The sequence below is a fragment of the Paroedura picta genome, unplaced genomic scaffold, assembly GCF_049243985.1.
Source record: "Paroedura picta isolate Pp20150507F unplaced genomic scaffold, Ppicta_v3.0 Ppicta_v3_sca21, whole genome shotgun sequence".
Taxonomy (NCBI): domain Eukaryota; kingdom Metazoa; phylum Chordata; class Lepidosauria; order Squamata; family Gekkonidae; genus Paroedura; species Paroedura picta.
In genome coordinates this window covers 1,596,832-1,615,150 of record NW_027518618.1, presented here as the reverse complement: position 1 = coordinate 1,615,150, position 18,319 = coordinate 1,596,832, and the positions used below count along the sequence as shown (strand labels likewise).

The 18,319-nt window shown below is 53.6% G+C and overlaps 1 protein-coding gene across 3 annotated transcripts in view; it reads right to left on the bottom strand.

The window, feature by feature from the left end:
• HIF3A (hypoxia inducible factor 3 subunit alpha) overlaps positions 1-18,319 on the bottom strand; it is a 49,065-nt gene that overhangs the window by 9,202 nt on the left and 21,544 nt on the right. For all 3 annotated transcript variants that reach the window (XM_077318655.1, XM_077318656.1, XM_077318657.1), the window contains exons 2-14: positions 17,673-17,863; positions 15,450-15,595; positions 13,836-13,920; positions 11,651-11,760; positions 10,216-10,430; positions 8,949-9,055; positions 7,794-7,941; positions 5,933-6,093; positions 5,571-5,833; positions 5,029-5,124; positions 4,266-4,645; positions 1,801-1,912; positions 835-940 (exon numbers count right to left, since the gene is read on the bottom strand). In XM_077318655.1, coding sequence (XP_077174770.1) covers positions 835-940; positions 1,801-1,912; positions 4,266-4,645; positions 5,029-5,124; positions 5,571-5,833; positions 5,933-6,093; positions 7,794-7,941; positions 8,949-9,055; positions 10,216-10,430; positions 11,651-11,760; positions 13,836-13,920; positions 15,450-15,595; positions 17,673-17,863 — 2,120 coding nt within the window. The remainder of the gene's footprint in view (positions 1-834; positions 941-1,800; positions 1,913-4,265; positions 4,646-5,028; positions 5,125-5,570; positions 5,834-5,932; positions 6,094-7,793; positions 7,942-8,948; positions 9,056-10,215; positions 10,431-11,650; positions 11,761-13,835; positions 13,921-15,449; positions 15,596-17,672; positions 17,864-18,319) is intronic.

Genomic DNA, 18,319 nt, shown 5'->3' with positions numbered 1-18,319 from the left:
TAGGACAAGACTTCCAAAGAACCTTTTGCACAGGAGATATGTAACGATGCCGTGTAGAAAGAAACTCAGGGTAGAAGTAAGGGCAAGGGTCCCCAACGCGATGCCTGGGGGCAGCATGGGGGCTGCCAACCCCTTCCCTTGCACTTAGCATGTAGAGCAGGGGTAGTCAAACTGCGGCCCTCCAGATGTCCATGGACTACAATTCCCAGAAGCCCCCTGCCAGCGAATTGTAGTCCATGGACATCTGGAGGGCCGCAGTTTGACTACCCCTGATGTAGAGTATCTACCTCAAAGGCTGACAAGTTACTATGCCGGGCACTCTTACTCCATGTTTAAGCAGCCTCTTGTCACTCCCCCTCGCCCCAGTCCTCCTGAAGCCTGCCTATCAACATGGGCTGTGATGTCACTTCCAGGAGCATGGCAGGGAGGCGTGGCCAGCTGTTATCACACATGCTCCATTCCATCCCCCTTCAAGCCCTCTTAACCTAAAAAATTCTTTCAGGGGCTCCTCCATGGCCAAAAGGTTGAAAAAGGCTGGTTTAACTTATGTTAATACTTATGGCTTTGCGTCCCCTCTGACAGCATCCACCTTTCCACAAGTCAAATCCTACTGCACCATTCCACCCTGTGGAATCCGCCTGGAATCCCAGAAAGAAAGGCAGACTAGAAGTAACTTGAATAAACCAATGGTCCCTACTGGGACAGGACACAAGGGTACGAACCACGTCTGCAGGCTTGCGAGTTTTATCCCCGCTGCCTATTTAGGCCTGCCCACCCCACGGCCTTCGTCCGCACGTGCAAATCGGCCACAGAAACCAAGCATGCAATGCTCACTCATCGGCTCTTCCAGGGACAGTAGCTTCCTGCCCAAAGCCATGTTGCTCCCAAAGCCACGCTCAGATCTGGCGTCCAGACATTCCTCGACACTCAACAGGAAGCCCTGGAAGGAAGAGAAAAGGAGTCCCCTAAAGGAGGAGCTGGAGGACAGGGGAGGGGGCCAAACTGACACTTTTGTGCTTAGCTGCGATTAGTTATATTCTGGTTTTCTCCCCAGTTGGGGCACAAACAGTGGGTTTAGGACATTAGAAGAAGAATTGGTTCTTATATGCCGCTTTTCCCTACCCGAAGGAGGCTCAAAGCGGCTTCCAATCGCCTTCCCTTCCTCTCCCCACAACAGACACCTTGTGAGGTGGGTGAGGCTGAGAGAGCCCTGATATCACTGCCCGGTCAGAACAGCTTTATCAGTGCCGTGGCGAGCCCAAGGTCACCCAGCTGGCTGCACGTGGGGGAGCGCAGAATCGAACCCGGCATGCCAGATTAGAAGTCCGCACTCCTAACCACTACACCAAACTGGCTCTCGCATTTTCTCACAAGTGTAGACAGCTCCAAGAGGGGACTGGAGAAGCATGTGGTGCAAAGATCCATGCCTGGCTATGAGCCACAAGGTCTAGGCAGAACAGTGATGCTTCGTCTTCTTGGTGCTTGGGGGGCCACAAGGGGAGGGCTTTTTGAGCTCAAGCCTCACTGGTTGACCTCCTGAGGACCCCTGACACAGAGTGCCTGACTGGAGGGACCACTGGCCTGATCCAATATGGCTCCTCTTCTGCACTTTGATTTAGGCCAGGGCGAGAGTTTGTGACAGAACCAAGGTCACCCAACCTGCTACAAATGCTAGAAATGGGGATGACCCTCGGTCTTAGTCCGTCACTGCTGCCAATTGACCACGCTGGCTTTCGGTGTGAGCACACCCCGGGGCTGCAGGGAAGGGAGGGGGATGAGTGAGACAACTTTTGCACCTACCAGGCTCAGGGATGGCATCAGGAACCCGTCGGGCTCGTGGCCATGCGCCCGCTTGGGCGGCCCTGCCTCCAGGTAGATGTCCCCCTCTTCTTCCACACTCAGCTCCCGAGCCCTGCAAGAGGGGCAGGGAACAGAAGATTTGAGCCAAGTACAAAACCAAGGCAGACAGAAACAGGAGCAGGAATGAAATGTCACAGCGGAACAAGCCCCCACCCCAAACAAGGACATCCACCTGAGCCGTCTTGGCCCCCCCCCATCCCCGCCCCGACCTTCTTTTGATCTGCTGATTAGGGAAAACATATAAAAATTTGGCATCACAACACCTTTGAACCCCCACCCCTTGAAGTTCCCCACCTTTTCTTTGTTGTTACCCGCCCCGAGCCAACTGGAAAGGGCAGGCTATAAAATTACAACAACAATAATAATTATTATTAATATACTCTTCTGGACAGCCATTCTTTGGATGGCCCAGGCTGGCGCAATCTCATCAGAAGCCGAGCATGTCAGCCCAGGTTAGGACTGGGAGGGATTAGATAAGGGGAAGTGAAACGGCGGCCCTCCAGATGTCCATGGACTACAAATCCCATGAGCCCCTGCCAGCATTCGCTGGCAGGGGCTCATGAGAATTGTAGTCCGTGGACATCTGGAGGGCTGCAGTTTGAAGAGTTTACACTGGGGATCCTTGAGAAGGGTTATACTGAAGATTTATACGGCGGACAGTATTTGAGGCGGATTTTCTCCTGAAGGGGGACATGGTGGTTGAGGGCAATGATCCTGTCATGTCTTAATGTCCCCGTCCCCCTCAATAAATGCCCCCATAGAAACATTATAATCTGGAGAGATCTAGAGATTGTGGGAGGGGCAACGTTGATGACGGAGGCTGCTATTAAACGCAGATGCTGGTTTTAATGTCTTTAATATGTCCTTGATTTTAACCTAGAATTGTATGGTTTTATGATATACACCACCCTGAGCCGGCTTGCAGGAGGACGGTATAGAAAGTGTAATCAAAATAAATTAAAAAAATAGATCATCCAGCGCCAACATGCTGTCTGTCCCTGGCTCAAAAGAAGTACATCTGGCCTCAACCGGGCCCAGGGCCAAAAGGATCCGAATGCCAGGGGTAGTCAACCTGTGGTCCTCCAGATGTCCATGGACTACAATTCCCATGAGCCCCTGCCAGCAAATGCTGGCAGGGGCTCATGGGAATTGTAGTCCTTGGACATCTGGAGGACCACAGGTTGACTATCCCTGCTGTATGCAACCTGGTGGAATCTGCTGCCAGTCGAGATCTGAGTCCTATTGGAGTTCAGCAGGGCCTGTACAATGGCACTAAGGTTGAGACCAGACCAAATAAATAAAATCAACACATCTCCCCTCCCTTCCCAGAATGCAGCCCCTCCAAGTATACCAGCCCAGATGGCTGGATGAAATCGATACAAGGCTAGGAGGTGAGAAACTGGGCACTCGGGGTTGTAATTTTGTGGTTTTGCTGTTTTAGGGTTTTGTTAGAATTTATATAGAGAGCTTTTAACATGTTGTACACTGCCCCAAGCCAATCAATCAATTGATCGATCAATCAGTCAATCAAGCAATCAATCGATCAATCAAATACACATTTCCTGTGGGAATGCCAGCCAGAACAGAAAATCAGTCCTGGTTCCAGGGCAGAAACGAACAAACAAAGCCCAAAGCAAAAAGGGCTTAAGCCTTAAGGCATCAATTAATTAAACTCCTGGATGACTCTTCAAGGCCACAGTTGACCAGCAAGCGACGGAAAGGCTCACAGCCTTAATCTTTGCCCGATCCCAAGTCTGATGCAAGAGTAATCGGCTGAACGTGCCAGGAAGTGTGAACTCAGAGGCCAAGTAAAAGATCCTGTGGCCAAATGGAATTCACGGCTCAGTGAAAACTACGGGCTTCCATCTTCACGTTTCCACACAGGCCGGCAGTCATCAAAACAAAACCTCGCCTCTGCCCTTGTTTGTAACTAGCTCCACCCACACGTGGGCAGGGACCGGGAGCCCACAAACAGAAGCTCCCTGCTTGCACCTTCACCCTGGCCCTCGGATACCACCCTGGCATCGTGGTTTGATTTATGGGATGTGCTCCCGGCAGGGGTCTCCTACCTTTCTGAGCCCACAGGCACGTTTGGGCTTCTGGCATAGCATGGTGGGCGCAGCCACAAAATGGTGGCCATGGTTTCAGTCCCCACCCAACTGCCAAAGCAACACTTAAAAAAATAGACACAGCCGATGAAATCTCCACTAGCCAATCAAAAGTCTTGCTGGGCAAAAGTCCTACCTGGCCCCATCCATTACTAAAAACTCATGGGGGGGGGGGAGAAGGTGTACAGGCAGAGACCACGTTGGCGACTCCTGCGGTAGAGACTGGAAGCGCATTTTCAATGGAGCGGCTTAATCTGAATTTATTACTGGCTTGCCTTCCTCCCACGCCCCACTCACCTCTTCCTCCCTCCCAAGGGCAGAGCGGCCCCCGGGACGTGTGGGTTGGTCCCTTCCTCCAGCCCCTGGATCTTCACGGAGGCCACCATCTCCACCACTTGCCCCGCATCGCACTGGTCACTCTCTTGTGGCTGGGCGGGGCGGGGCTGGCTCAGGCTGGTGTCGCTGCCCCAGCGAGGAAGGGTGGGTGATTCGGGCGGGCGAGGAGACACCCCATGGAAGCTTCTGGAACGAGGCCGCGGAGGTGGCGAGGTTGGCCGGGTCCCCAAGTCCCCCCGCTTCTCGGCCAGCCACGGGGGGTGCTCGGTACTGCTCAGCTGGAAGTCGTCATCCATGGAGATGTAGGGAGCAAGCATCTCCAAGTCCAGGCCTTCATAGTCCTGCAGGGGGCAGCAGAGAGTTGTTGGCAACAAGGGAGGCGCATGACTCTCCCCGTTCCAGGGAATTCTCACCCCTGCGCGGTTTGGATCAGTTTGCAAAAAGGCTTAAAAATTAAGTTCGAGCTGGGGGTCTGTTTCAAACACACCACATTCTTAAATATAAAGAAGAATAAAATCATGGATAATGTTAAATTAAGGGACGGTAACACAGCAACATCACGGTTGGTCTGCTGAATCGTAACGCTGTTCTTCAAAGACTGTCTTTCGGATATTTGAATGTTTATATCAGATTGCCGTCCCCCCCCCCCACTCGCAAAAAAAGGAACTCTCAAACTCGGCAAAGGAACTGGAGACCCACACTTCCCTCTCCACCCCGGCAGTACCTGCAGCGCCGTCTCCACCGACTGAGTCTCCTTATTGGCAGCAAAGAGCTTCTGGACGTTCTCCATGTCAAAAAGTAGCTCATCCGGCAGGTCAGTCTGGAGAAATAGGAGCAGGAAAGAGAGAACGGAAAAGACTCTTCAGGACTAGGAAGTTGACCTCTCTCCTCCGCAGCAAAAAGGCAGGGCCACGTTTTTTCTGCTCACTTCTTAGAACTCGCTTTATTCTAGGCGTGGCCAAACTGTGGCTCTCCAGGTGCCCATGGACTACAAGGACCATGAGCCCCCGCCTGCTGGACAGCCAGTTTAGCTACCCCTGCTCGATACAATCCATTTCTCACAGGAAAACCTCACCACAAGGCGAGAAATGTCCATCTGTGTTTATCCACAGTGCCGTCTTATTCTTATTCCTCAGCCCGAGAGCCTTCATCCCTGCCTCTCCCTCTCCATGCACCCCCCACCACACCCCCCAAAAGCCATTCCTCCGTGATGAAGCTGCACAAGTCCTGCCAAACCTGCCCTCTGGCCCCCTTGTGCCCACATACCCCTGCGGTCTCGCCCAACAGTTTCCTGATTGGGCTGCTGTTTCCAGAAGTGTTCTTGACGGCCACGGCAGGTTTGGGAGCTGGCGCTGGGGGCCGCGCCCGCGGAGCCCCTCCAGGTGGGCTCGGAGCTCCGGGAGGGTCAAAGATTGGGCCCAGGAGCTTCTGGAGGTCGGGGCTGCAGAAGCGCTTGGGGTCCAGCTGCAGTTCTTCCTCGCTGATGTTGGCCGGACGCAGGAAGGCCAGGACCTTGGGCCCCCGCAGCTCTGGAGGAGGAGAGAGAGGAGAGAGCAGAGTTGTGGCTGGCCCCTGGTCCCCCCTCTCCCCCTCCTTCTCCAGTGCTCAGCCCCCCGATATCTCTGTACCGAAGCTGAGGTTGATAATGGTGTCCCCGCCGTTAGCATCCAGCTCCTCCAGGCTGCCGTCTGAGTCCAATCCTTCGAGAGTGGGCGGGGGCAGCCGGCGGTGTTCCCCTTGCCGGTCGGTCTGCTCCAGGGAGAGCACCAAGCCCACCTCCTCCACCTGGCTGTAGAAGGCCGACACGCCTGTTAGGGGGGTCACCATCCCGGCTGCACAACGCCTCCCTGACAAGGTAGGGTTTGGCTTGGGATGGGGGGGGGGGGTTCCACTCAGGCGGCCACAAAAGCAAAAGAAGCTGGTTTCTGCTAAAGGCAGACCAAGCAAGCATCTGAATCCAGGAGCCAGATTCGAGTCTCAGGAGCACCTGACGAGATTTTGGGGATACGGGCTTTCAAAAGCCAGAGCTACCTTTGTCAGATATGAAAGCAGCTTGAATCTGGGCCTTTAACCAGCAGGGCTCCCGCAGGTCACAGTCAGAGAAAGTGAGCGACAAATCAGTTCTGCTCCCACCTCCGCAGGGAGAAGTCCCCAAACCAGGACTGGGTTGTCGCTGCCCTCCTCCAGCATCTCGGATTACACCCTTTCTCCAAGAAGATCGCAAAAGTGTGTGTAGTTCCCTGTCCTCCTTTTAATCTTCACAGAAACCCTGTGCGGGAAGCTGGGGGAGAGGGGGCACAGGTGTGTGGCCCCAGGTCACCCAGCAACCTTCACAGCAGCAAAAAACAACACAGTTTGTGTGTACATAGATGCATGCAATAATACAATAACATGGAAGTAGAAAATTCTGAGTCCTGGTTATTATTCAGTCCTTGAAAGCTGAACTGGATTCCGGTATAACAAAGCCTGTTTCGTAACTTTCTTCAGCAGCATGAACTAAATTTGAGGACGCAAACTCTCAAGTAGATACTACAAAAATGCCTGCTGCAGTCTCTCCATTAAGAGGTGAGACACCAGCCGCGGTGAGCCAGGGGCCACTGAGATCGTACGTTTGTCTAATGCTGCTGAAGAAAGTTATGAGGGTCACTTCAAAAAGGACATGGACAAAATGGAGAGGGTTCGGGGGAGAGCGACAAGAATGAGGAAAGGCCAAGGGGCTTCAGAAAGTTCAGCCCGGAGAAGAAGAGATTGAGAGGCGACAGGATGGCTCTCTTGAAGTATAAGACAGCTTGTCCCTTAGACGAGGGCAGGGAGTGGTTCCTGTTGGTAGCAGAGAAGAGGACCCACAATAATGAGCATAAACTATGTGTAGAATGAGTGGCTAGCTCTCAGGAAAAACATTTTCACAGCCAGAGTAGTTCAGGAGGTGGGGAGCTCCCCCTCATTGGCCGTCTTCAAGCACCGGCTGGACAGATCCTTCTCCTGGATGCTGGAGGCTGATCCTGCACTGAGCAGGGGGTGGGACTAGATGGCCTCTATGGCCCCTTCCCACTCTAGGATTCTGTGAGTCTATGAAGCAGGTTTTGTTATATCAGAATTATGTTCAGCATGCATTCTAGAGAATTTATCCTTTGGGTCCCAAGGTCTGGATAATAAACAGAACTCAGAATATTTTATTTAAATATTGTATTATTGTGTACACATCTCTGTTTTGTCGCTGTTATCTTCTTTGTGTGCTCCTGTTGTTTGAGGACACTGCTGCTACTGCTGGAGGAGGATGCTGGCTTTAGCAGGAGGTAAACTTTTATTCTCATGAATCTGGCTTACCCGTTCCCCAGTGGAAAGCCCACCCATTTGAATAAGGGCAGCCTGTGCCAAGGCCGGCCTCACAACGCCCCCCCCCCCACATTCTGAAAAGCTCAGCAGGCACCTGGGCACCGTGTTGGGGAGCCCCACCCTCTAAACCGTTGCGTCCTCCCAAAATCTGACCTCAGGATGAAGTGCACGCAGACAATGCTCTCGGGCTGGGAGTTTTTGCTGCTGGAGATGACGGTGGCTTGGGTCTGAGCCCACAGGTAGCCTCCATTCCTGGCCAGGAAACGGTACTGTCCGGTCACAGCCTGCCCCTTGCTCAGCACTGCCAGAAGGAAGTGAAAGACAGGCAGGGGGACTGATCAGCTGGGGCGGAGTGGGAGGCGGCACAGGCTGGGCTCTCTCACTGTCCAAAAGTTTCAGTTCCTCCAATTTTTTTCCAGTTGAGAACCCCCTGAAATATTCTCCAGGCTTCGAGAAACACCACAAGTGGGGCGATGTTGCAGAATATGGCTGGGAAGCAGAGCTGTGGACACGCCCACCCGGGGCCCCTCCCCTCCCCACCCCCTCCAGGCCCATCAGTGGCCATTTTGGGAAGGAGGATGGGTCAGCATGACCATATATGGCAGTGGTTCTCAACCTGGGGGTCGGGACCTCTTTGGGGGTCGAACGACCTTTTCACAGGGGTCACGGCAGGGCAAGCAGCTTGGCCGTGGCGGGGGGGGGGGGCACCACCTCTATAGAGAGGGGGGGCACTTGGCTCTTGTGCCCCTTTCTTGCACGCCCAGGAAAACACCCTTTGGGATCAGGACGCAAATTTCTTCCAGGCGAGAGGTTCTGCTTGGGTGGTGGGTCATCACCCGGGCATGGAGTTTGGGTCACTGTGGGTGGGCAAGTAGTGGTGAATGCCCGGCATTCTGCAGGGCGGTTGGACTAGATGACCACAGGGGTCCCTTCCAACGCTGGGATTCTATGATTCTAAGCCAGGGGTAGTCAAACTGCGGCCCTCCAGATGTCCATGGACTACAATTCCCATGAGCCCCTGCCAGCATTCGCTGGCAGGGGCTCATGGGAATTGTAGTCCATGGACATCTGGAGGGCCGCAGTTTGACTACCCCTGTTCTAAGCCAAAAACGGTGTTCTCAGAACAGTCGTTTCCGTCCCCTCTCCCACATTCTGCACACAGCCAATACACCCCAAACGCCACCTTTCTCTGCCTGCCTCTGCTTTCCTTTTGCTGGAGGAAGGGTAATTAGTTTGTCACCCTCCCGAAAAACCAATAAAACCTGCGGGAGGAAAGGCGAGACCAGGCATGGGGCAGGCGTGTCTTACGGGTGTTGATGCTCTTGCTGACGGAATCCGAATCCAGGGCGTGGATGTACTCGTAGATTGAGCAGCCCAGCAGATCTCTGGGGGTGTATCCAGCCACCTCGGCAATCCTGCCCGGAGAGAAAGGCAGCCAGAGTGAGACAGGTGAGTGGCTTTCCGGGGGGGGGGTGTTAAAAGGAGCAGCTTCCCGAAATATGGCCCTGCGGCAGCCAGAGCCTCCCCCTAGCGTGTGTGGGGGAATCCCCAGGACTCTCGGCCGAGGGACAGAAATCCCTGTGCCACCCTGCCACTGAGAGGCCAGTAACGCCGCATTGCCGGCTGCCTCTGACCAGCGTGGGGACAGGGATGGAGGACTCTGTGAAGGAGGAGAGGGCCGAGGGCTAACAAGGGAGACGAGGAGGGAAAAAACCATAAAACGAGAAGCCCGCCAGTGTCACTGGCCAAGAACTGCATATTCATTGGGTGGATGAGGAGGATACGAGAACAGAGCATGTGATCCTGTAACGTGAAGGCCAGGCCTTATGAGACTGCCGAACAGTTTACGTTATGAGCTAGAAACAAGCAGACCGGAGGCCTAAAGGAGTAATCCTGCAGAAAGCCAGTGTGGTGCAGAGGTTGCAGCCTGGATCAGCTTCAAGGTTTTGGTGTTAACCTTCAAGGCCATCTGCGGGCCCCTCGTATCTGCAGGACCGCCTGTCTCCTTATGTCCCCCACGGGGCTCTTCGTGCCGTGGGTATGAACTGGTTGGAGGTCCCTGGCCCAAGGGAGGCTCACCTGGCCTCATCCAGGGCCAGTGATGGCTGGTTTAGAGATGAGAAGTCTTGCATCCCCTCCTCCCCAAGAAGCAGGGCCCAAGAGATCTCTTGAGAATCCACCCCCAGTGGGCCTCCATCTGGCCATCTCATGGCCTGGGCCCCAAAGGACTCCTGTTTGCCCTCCCAATGGTGCCTACCAAAATCCAAGCCACGTGGAATGGCCACAACAGGGTTTCATGGCAAAGCCTAAGAGGATGACGAAGAGAAATGTGGGAAGATGGATTTAGCTCTTCTGTGGGCTGCTCTCCATGAAAGGATTTTTAGTGGCAGCAAGGGAAGGCGGAAAGCTAGGCTTCCACCCACTGCTGGAAGCAGGGATTTGGTCTTATTTATTGCAGGCAACTTTTGACGATGGCTACTCTATATAAGGCACCCAGGAGTAGAAGCCACGAAGATGCTTTGCATTGAATCAGGCCCAGGGAAACGTCCCCCTCCCCCAGCTGCTTCCAGCTCACCTCTCGTCGCAGTAGGTGAACTTCATGTCCATGGTGTGGCGGCTGAGGAAGGTGCCGCTGTCCAGGGGTGTCTCGATGTTGGCCGGGTGCGGTATGGCCTCACAGATCAGCACCAGGCAACGCAACGGGGGCTCTGTGAAGCCCCCCTCCAGCTCCTTGTCCCCCGCTGGCTTGGCAGGGGCATAGGACCTCATGTGGCCGGCACAGTGCAGGACCTGCGGGGAGCAACAGGGAAGGTCACCAAAGCCAAAGAGAAGCCCTGTTGGAGCAGGCCAGTGGCCCTTCCAGTCCCGCCCTGGGTTCTGGCCCCACAGTGACCCAAACTCATGTGTCATCAGGAAGCCCACCAATGGGGCCCAAAAGTGTAGGCGTCCTGCTTATTTTGCCTTTGTGGATTAATCTGGGAGGGCAATTTTTATATCAGCCACGGCGATCACCAATTAGAGAGGCTGTGAATTAAGGGAAATTTTTAAACAGAGGCTGGAGAGCCATCTGACGGAGAGGCTGATTCTGTGAAGGCTCAAGGGGGTGGCAGGTGACAGTGGATGAGCAATTGGGATGTGAGTGTCCTGCATAGTGCAGGGGGTTGGACTAGATGACCCAGGAGGTCCCTTCTAACTCTATTATTCTATGATTCCTTGCGATGGATGTTCACTGAAATCCCCGTTTCACAAAGAGGACACTTTCTCCAGCTGCCTCTTCTTTATAAAGGAAAACATAAAAAGTGATACAACATTTATTCTGCCCCTTAAGTGTTAGCCCTCATGGCTTTTACTATAGAGCCCTGGAGTTCATGGACATCTGTTTGGCCATCCCTGTAATTAAACCAGAGCATAGAAATTGGGGTTTTTACCAATCTGCTAGAGCTGGTTTCGAGATGCCCCTCCAACCAACATGTCGGGATTTCTCCGACTTCGCCGCTCCTACCCGGGGACTCACCAACGAGAGGCGTATCACCTGGACCTTTATCCAACCCTGCAGAGTCGGGTCTGGGGGAGTCCTCAACGAGGAGCAGTGTTTGCACTTGGAGGACCGGGGAGGAGTGAGGAGCGGTCTTGGCCAGGCAAGGAGCCGCCCAAGATTGAAACGACGGATGCAAGACGCCGGAGCTTCTCCTTTAAGGGTTCGGTGGGCGGGGGATGCGAGGGAGGAAAGCTACTTAATGGGAGAGGTTGGCGTCAGTGAGGAGGTGGGGTTCGGGATAGTGCAAGAAACTATCACGAACCCGGGAGTTTCAGCCCGGGTTTCCCGGTGGACTCCATTCTGAGACGTCGACTATCTGCCTCAAGTGCTATTCTGACCTGCCTTCCCGTCTGTCGACACCGTGGCGGAGCAAAGAAGAGGAGCGGACCCCTCAAACCCTGACACAACACTCCTTCCCCGACCCACCCATGCATGCTGTGCCTTGCGCACTCTCCGTCCTGCGCACACTCACTTTCCAGGTGGCCGACTTCAGGTTGACAGTGCGCCCACGGGTGGTCAGGGTGCTCTTCATGCGCAAGGAGAAGCTGCGCTCCGTCTTCACTTCCTTCTTCTTCGAAAAACCTGAGGGAGGCGAGGGGGGCAAGAAACGGGCCATAAAGAGGCGGGGCAGGAAGACAGCAAGGAAGAAGAGCTGGTTTTTGCCTACTCCACTTTTTGCTACCCAAAATGGTAGCTGATGGTCACCTTCCCTTCCTCTCCCCACCACTGACAACCTGTAGGGCTGAGAGAGCTCTGAGAGAATTGGGACTACCCAGCTGGCTGCATGTGGAGGGAGAGTGGGGAATCCAACCCCAATTGATTTTATGGCTCATGTTATTATGTTTTAATGGGATTTTATGGGTTATACTGTTTCATTGTCCTATTCTGTAAGCCGCCTCGAGGCGACGTTGTTCAAGAGAGGCAGGGTATAAATTCTAAATCCAAAAAACTCAAAAAACAAAAAGGGTCTCGAGCTTAGCCACCGCAACTCTTAACCATGACCCCAAGGTGGCTCTCTGGTACTGGAACTTGCTAAGGCCCCTCCTCTCTGCCCTTCAGAGGTTCCACCCCAAATCTCCAGCTATTCCCCCCCACCCCACCCCACCCCACCCCACCCTGGGAGCTTGCTCCCCTACTCTGCAAGGGCTGTGTAAAGAAACTCACATGGGAAGCTACCAAGTCCGACACGCCCTCATTCTCCAGCATCTCAGGCAGAGAAGGGTTTTTTCCCAGAGAACTGCCACCTGTGATTTCTGAGCTGGAGATGTCGGGGAGCACACTGGGGACTTCTGGGTGACCCAGACGTTCGACAGCTTAGCCACCGTTCCCCCCCCCATGGGCAGAAACAAGCTGGTTGCATGCAGAGGAAGAGTGGATGTTTTTGGAAAGCAACCGGGTTCAGAGAAAAACTGGAGATCTTGAGGGTGGGGTTTGAGGAGAGTTGGGTTTGGAGAGGGGGGGGTTTCAGTGGGCTGAAGTGCCACGGAGTCCACCTTTTCAGAGCAGCTGTTTTCCCCACGGGGTCTGATAGCTAATCAGCTGGAGATCAGCTGTAATCCCAGGAGGCCTCCAGCCCCCACCAACCATTCGTCGGTCAGTATATCCTGTGGGATCCTTCCCTGGATCATCGAGCAGGCTATGAGCAGCTTGAAAAAGCACCACGGATAATTAGTTCACTTTTTGGAGAAGTCAATTTGTTGTTTATTCCCTTGAGAAACTTGTTAATGTCATTACTTCTGTTAGATCCATTGGAGAAGCCGCCTTGCAAAACAGGCAATCGCACTTGTTGAACTCTCGTATTATTATGAAACAAATTTACAGTATCGTTTGGTTATTATGATTGTCATTATGGGGCTTTATAAATGACTATTCTGCGCTTTTGGAAATTATAATTATTGACTGTAATTTCAGAGTCAAGATTACACAGCCCCCTTTTCTTCTGGTAATTTACTGTGCACCCCAGTTCTTGTTGTCCCACCTGGAGGACTTTATCAACGTAGTCCGGGAATGAATGTGTGCATGCACATTTCATTAAAAAAAAAACACGCTAATATTTATCTGCATGGCTGATGGAAGCACTGGAAAGGCATGGGGTTGTGTAGAATATAAAGAAAAGTTAAAAAATAGGAATGCTGCAGGTATGTCTCCCCAAAATTCAAGCTAAGGGGTGGGAGAGATGATTACACTTGACCAAGTCCGGGGAACGGGGAGGGGAGGTGCTCAGTCTAGACCAGGGGTAGTCAAACTGCGGCCCTCCAGATGTCCATGGACTACAATTCCCAGGAGCCCCTGCCAGCAAACGCTGGCAGGGGCTCCTGGGAATTGTAGTCCATGGACATCTGGAGGGCCGCAGTTTGACTACCCCTGGTCTAGACTGTAACCACGTGACCGCAATCTTGGGTATTGATGTCATTTTAGAAATCAAAGAGCGCTATTTTAGAAAGATTCAAGCGGGTCGCCATGTTGGTTTGAAGCAGCAGGACAGATTTAGGGTCCAGGGGCCCCTTTAAGACCAACCAAGTTTTATTCAAGGGAGAAGCTTTTGTGCCTACGCACACTTCTCTGGATGCAGTGAAACATAATGCATCAGTGCCCCACGGGGGCGCTCGGGCTCTCCCCACTCCGTCTTGTAAATGTCGGCTGCGTGCAAGACTCACCCTGCCTGGGGCTCAGTACATCTTGCAGTTCTTCCTGGTCGCAGGGATGAATGAAATCAAAGACGCTGTGCCCAATGAGCTCCAGCTAGTGGGAGAAAAGGGGAAAATGAGAACCAGGAGGGTGGGGGGGGGGGGACATCGAGCATGACGCCACACGCGGAAACATGTGCGTGGGACAGCGTCTCTGCCAAGAGCCAGCCGATTGGCTGAGGGGGACCTCGGAGCCAGCCAATCCGGCAACCCCCCCACCCCATGTTCCCTTTTCCCATCTTCCCACGTATGTCATTAAGGACTTGAAAGTGGAGTCACATCTCAGGAAGGAGACGTCCTCTGGGGGCATGCGTTCGAGGGGCAGCAGAAAAGATTACAAAAGGGAAGGCAAGCCCCCCCCCCACACACACAATAATAATAATAATAAGGGGGAATATTTTGCAGAAACACTTAAGCCGACATGATGGAAACAAATGTAATCACTCAGTTTCAAAGGAGAAAGAGCCTTTGGTAGATTCTGGAGTGTAAATTAGAGCATTTGAGCCTCACCCGCGTAGGGGAGGGGTGCAATTTCCCTCGGAGGGAGGGATTATTATTGCAAAAGAAAACAAAACAAAACTGCAGCCACTGTGTTTGAAATTCTCCAGCAGAACGGCAAAGATCAATTAAGAAATCAATTTGCTGGTTTTGGGAAGGGGATTAAGAAGTCTCTCTGAAACACACAGAGAAAAATGCAGGCATTGTTGAACGAGGCTGAAAGAGCCTTTTGTATTTGTTGTTTTTTTTTTTTTTTTAATCTGGAGAAGTTTCCAATGCTCAGAGACAATAAGCATGGGAAGGCTTTGACAGAAGTTACTTTCAAACGAAGTAGGGACCAAGTCTGCATTTAATACCTTCTTTAAAAAAGGGGAGGGGGTTCCTAGGTACAATATTCTACAACTTGGGGAGAGGGATTTGATCCAAACTACATATTAAGAACTAACTCTGCTGGGTCAGACCAGGGAGGGCCCATCCAGTCCAGCCTCCCGTCTCACCCAGGGGCCAGCCAGTTCTCCTGGAGGGCCAGCCACAGGGCAGGGAGGCCGAGGACTTCATAAGACCCTCAGAAGAGCCCTGCTGGGTCAGGCCAGGGAGGGTCCCTCCAGTCCAGCCTCCCGTCTCACCCAGGGGCCTGCCAGTTCCGTCCCCCCCCTGGCTAGTGGCCACTGATCAACCTGTCCTCCATGAATCTACCTAATCAATACATTCTTCTGGCAGCAAATTCCATATTGTAATCACCGGCTGTATGAAGAACCATATCCTGAACCTACTGCCCACCAGCTTCATCTAGGCATGGAATTGGGACCACTGTGGGTCGGCAGATAGTTGTGAGTTTCCTGCATTCTGCAGGGGGTTGGATTAGATGACTCTGGAGGTCCCTTCCAACTCTATCATTTTATCCACCGCAATCCCATGTTGTTGTGAGTGCAAATGCAGTGTTTTCAGCTGCTGTTGCAGCTTCCCCTCTGCCATCTCCCCAGCCAGGCATTTCCCACCAGCCTGGCCAAGGAGCAAGCGCTTTCACCCCCGTCCTGAACTCCCCCCTCCTCCCCTCCTGCAAGGTGGATCAAGAGCAGTCAGCACCTGACTGAGGCCCAGATGTTTGTTGACGTTCTCGGAGAGGTAGATCATGTCACCCTCCTCCGTCAGGACCATGAGGAAACCATCCAGGGCCTTCAGGTAATAGGCATCCACCTGCTCCTCCGCCTCCACTTCGTTCTTCCAGTCTCCTGCAACAAAGCGGCGGAAGAGAGCCACCGTGAGGAAAGGCAGCCCTGGCTGATTGGCTGAGCATGTCCCTCAAGGGACTCACAGCTCCCAGGTCCATTCCGCACAACTTCAATGTTGCAAAAGGCTTCCAAATTGTAAACGCTACTAATTTGCAGTTATGCACAACGTCGCACACAATCTGCCACGCTCCTGAAACAATCCCGCAAAAAGCGATTCGTTGTAGTGCTTAAAGAGAAATCCAGAAAAGTGGATTCACCCTCCGAAAAGCACTACACTCTTACAAACAACCTGCAACACTAGCGAAAAAGGCCTGTGCTTTCCCATTGTTGTGGTTCCAGCCAAGTCCCTCCCCCTGGCTCTCTCCTCCGAACTTCCGGCGAAGCGATCACCATTTTTTTTTCTCGGAGCAAGCAAACGCTGGCAGGGGCTCATGGGAATTGTAGTCCATGGACATCTGGAGGACCACAGGTTGACTACCCCTGCCTTATCCCAAGACGGCCTCACCCTGCTTTCCCAGGAACCTCGGAAGAGACTCCCTCCTAAGGAAGCTGCTCAGAAGTCCCCAACAAGGTGCCCACAGGGGCCCCCGAGCACCCTTCCTGGGGGCCACCAGGAGCTTTTAGAAAGTAGCTAGGGCCAGGTGATGGCTTTTTTAAAAAGCCCACTGCGTTGACAGCAGCGGCCACCAGCACTGTGGGACTGAAGGTAAGCTGCAGCAGCCGTTCTGTGGCTGTGCCCCCCGCGCCATCTCAGAAAGCCCAGGGGGGCCCATAGGCTGAGGGAGGTTGGGGGCCCACAGCTTAGAGCAGGGGTGGGCACACTGTGGCCCTCCAGATGTCCATGGACTACAATTCCCATGAGCCCCTGCCAACATTTGGGTCCCAGCTTGCCCACCCCTGGCTTAGAGCATAGCGTGTATAGATCCACAAAACAAGAGGAGTTTACAATGATGGGGAAAAAGAGGAAAGGTACTATAGAGAGGGTCAACCGGGAAAGAAGGTTCCTGTGGGTAGCCGTGTTGGTTTGAAGCAGCAGAACAAATCCCTTGGTCTTCAAGGTGCCCCTAGAATAGAAATTTCTTCGGGAAAGAAGGTGTATTCAGTTGTGCAGATGTTGGCTTAGTTTGGGGGTGGGATGGAGGCACAGAGGCCATTCACAGAAGAGCTGGCTTTGGAGGAGCAAGTTTAAAGAAGCAAGAAGAGTGTTTGGGGAGCTCCAATCCACGCTCAAGGATCGCCCCTGTGCGCTTTACAGTTTTTCGTCCACCACCAGGTAATACAAGCCGCTTCCTCCCCGAAACTTTTCCTGTTCTGTTCCCACCCTTTCTGAGACCACAGTTAAGCCTGCAGTGAGTTCTTGGACACAAGGAGAGGGTGGTTGGTGCACAAGACCCTCTGGAACATCTCCATGTGGGAAGCCTGTGGCGTCTGACTTCCAGAGGCACAGCTAGGGCCCTCCCTGCTATACTCTGATGTGGGTCAGCTTCCGGGGCCCTCGGCTTCTGGGGGAGGGCCAGCAGCCACGGATCCCTTGCCCACAGGCCAGCACTCCCACGTGCCAGTTTGCATCCCCTCCCCCCTGCTTGGTACTTGGCAGGCAGGGCGAGGACTCTTTGGGCACTCCCACACATGCTAAGGGATGTCTTTTCAATCCGCTTGGGAATTGGATTTTGCTGAGTGGAACAGCAAACAGTCACCAAAGTGTCTTTAAACTACATTATTTAGCACAGGGGTAGTCAAACCGCGGCCCTCCAGATGTCCATGGACTACAATTCCAATGAGCCCCTGCCAGCATTCGCTGGCAGGGGCTCATGGGAATTGTAGTCCATGGACATCTGGAGGGCCGCGGTTTGACTACCCCTGATTTAGTGTGTCTGAAAATGCCGTGAAGGGTGAAGGCAATGCCAGTCAGGGAGCAGAGGCAAGGGGGCCCAGGCACTCTGCCTGGGGCTTCCCGAAACCTAGAACAAGCCCGGTTCAGGGGTGAGATGTGGCTGGAAAGATTATCCAGCCTTCCCCCAGCGCGCGAGAGAGAGAGGTTGCAAGTCGGTTCCCCCGCCCTGAAGAGGGTCCTTACCAGAGGTCAGCAGCTTGTGCATCCTCAAGTAGCTGATGGTCAAGCGCATGATGGAGGCCTTGTCCAGGTGGGCGCTGACCCCCCGGGCGAAGGGCAAGGTGTGGGCCAGCTGGTAGAACACCTCTGTCTCCTTGCTGCGGCGGCATCGTGCTGCGTCCCGGGACTTCTCCTTCCGGATCTCGGTGGTGGTTCTGCGTGGGGGAGAGGAGAGAGAGAGAGAGAGAGCACGGGTCAAGGCCAGCTCCCAAGCAAGGGAGAACTTAGGCTGAGCCTTTAGGGCAGGGGTAGTCAAACGCTGGCAGGGGCTCCTGGGAATTGTAGTCCATGGACATCTGGAGGGCCGCAGTTTGACTACCCCTGCGTTGGGGGGTCCTGCCAAACTGGAGATGGATCTGCCGTGAGAATTCCCGCCGCCCACTCTAAGAGGTCCGTGGCTCCCCACAGGGGATCAGGTCCGTGGTCTGTTGCCACACAAAGATGGCAGGGTCCCCAACGTGGCTCCCATGGGCACCACAACACCTCCAGACAAACTTTCCCAGTTCCCACCAAGTGCTTTTGGAAAGGGGAAGGACTGGGTGGGGGGCTTCCGAAGGACTGTGCAGACACAACAGCACCCTGTGAAACGGAACTCCTGGAAGAAATGTCGA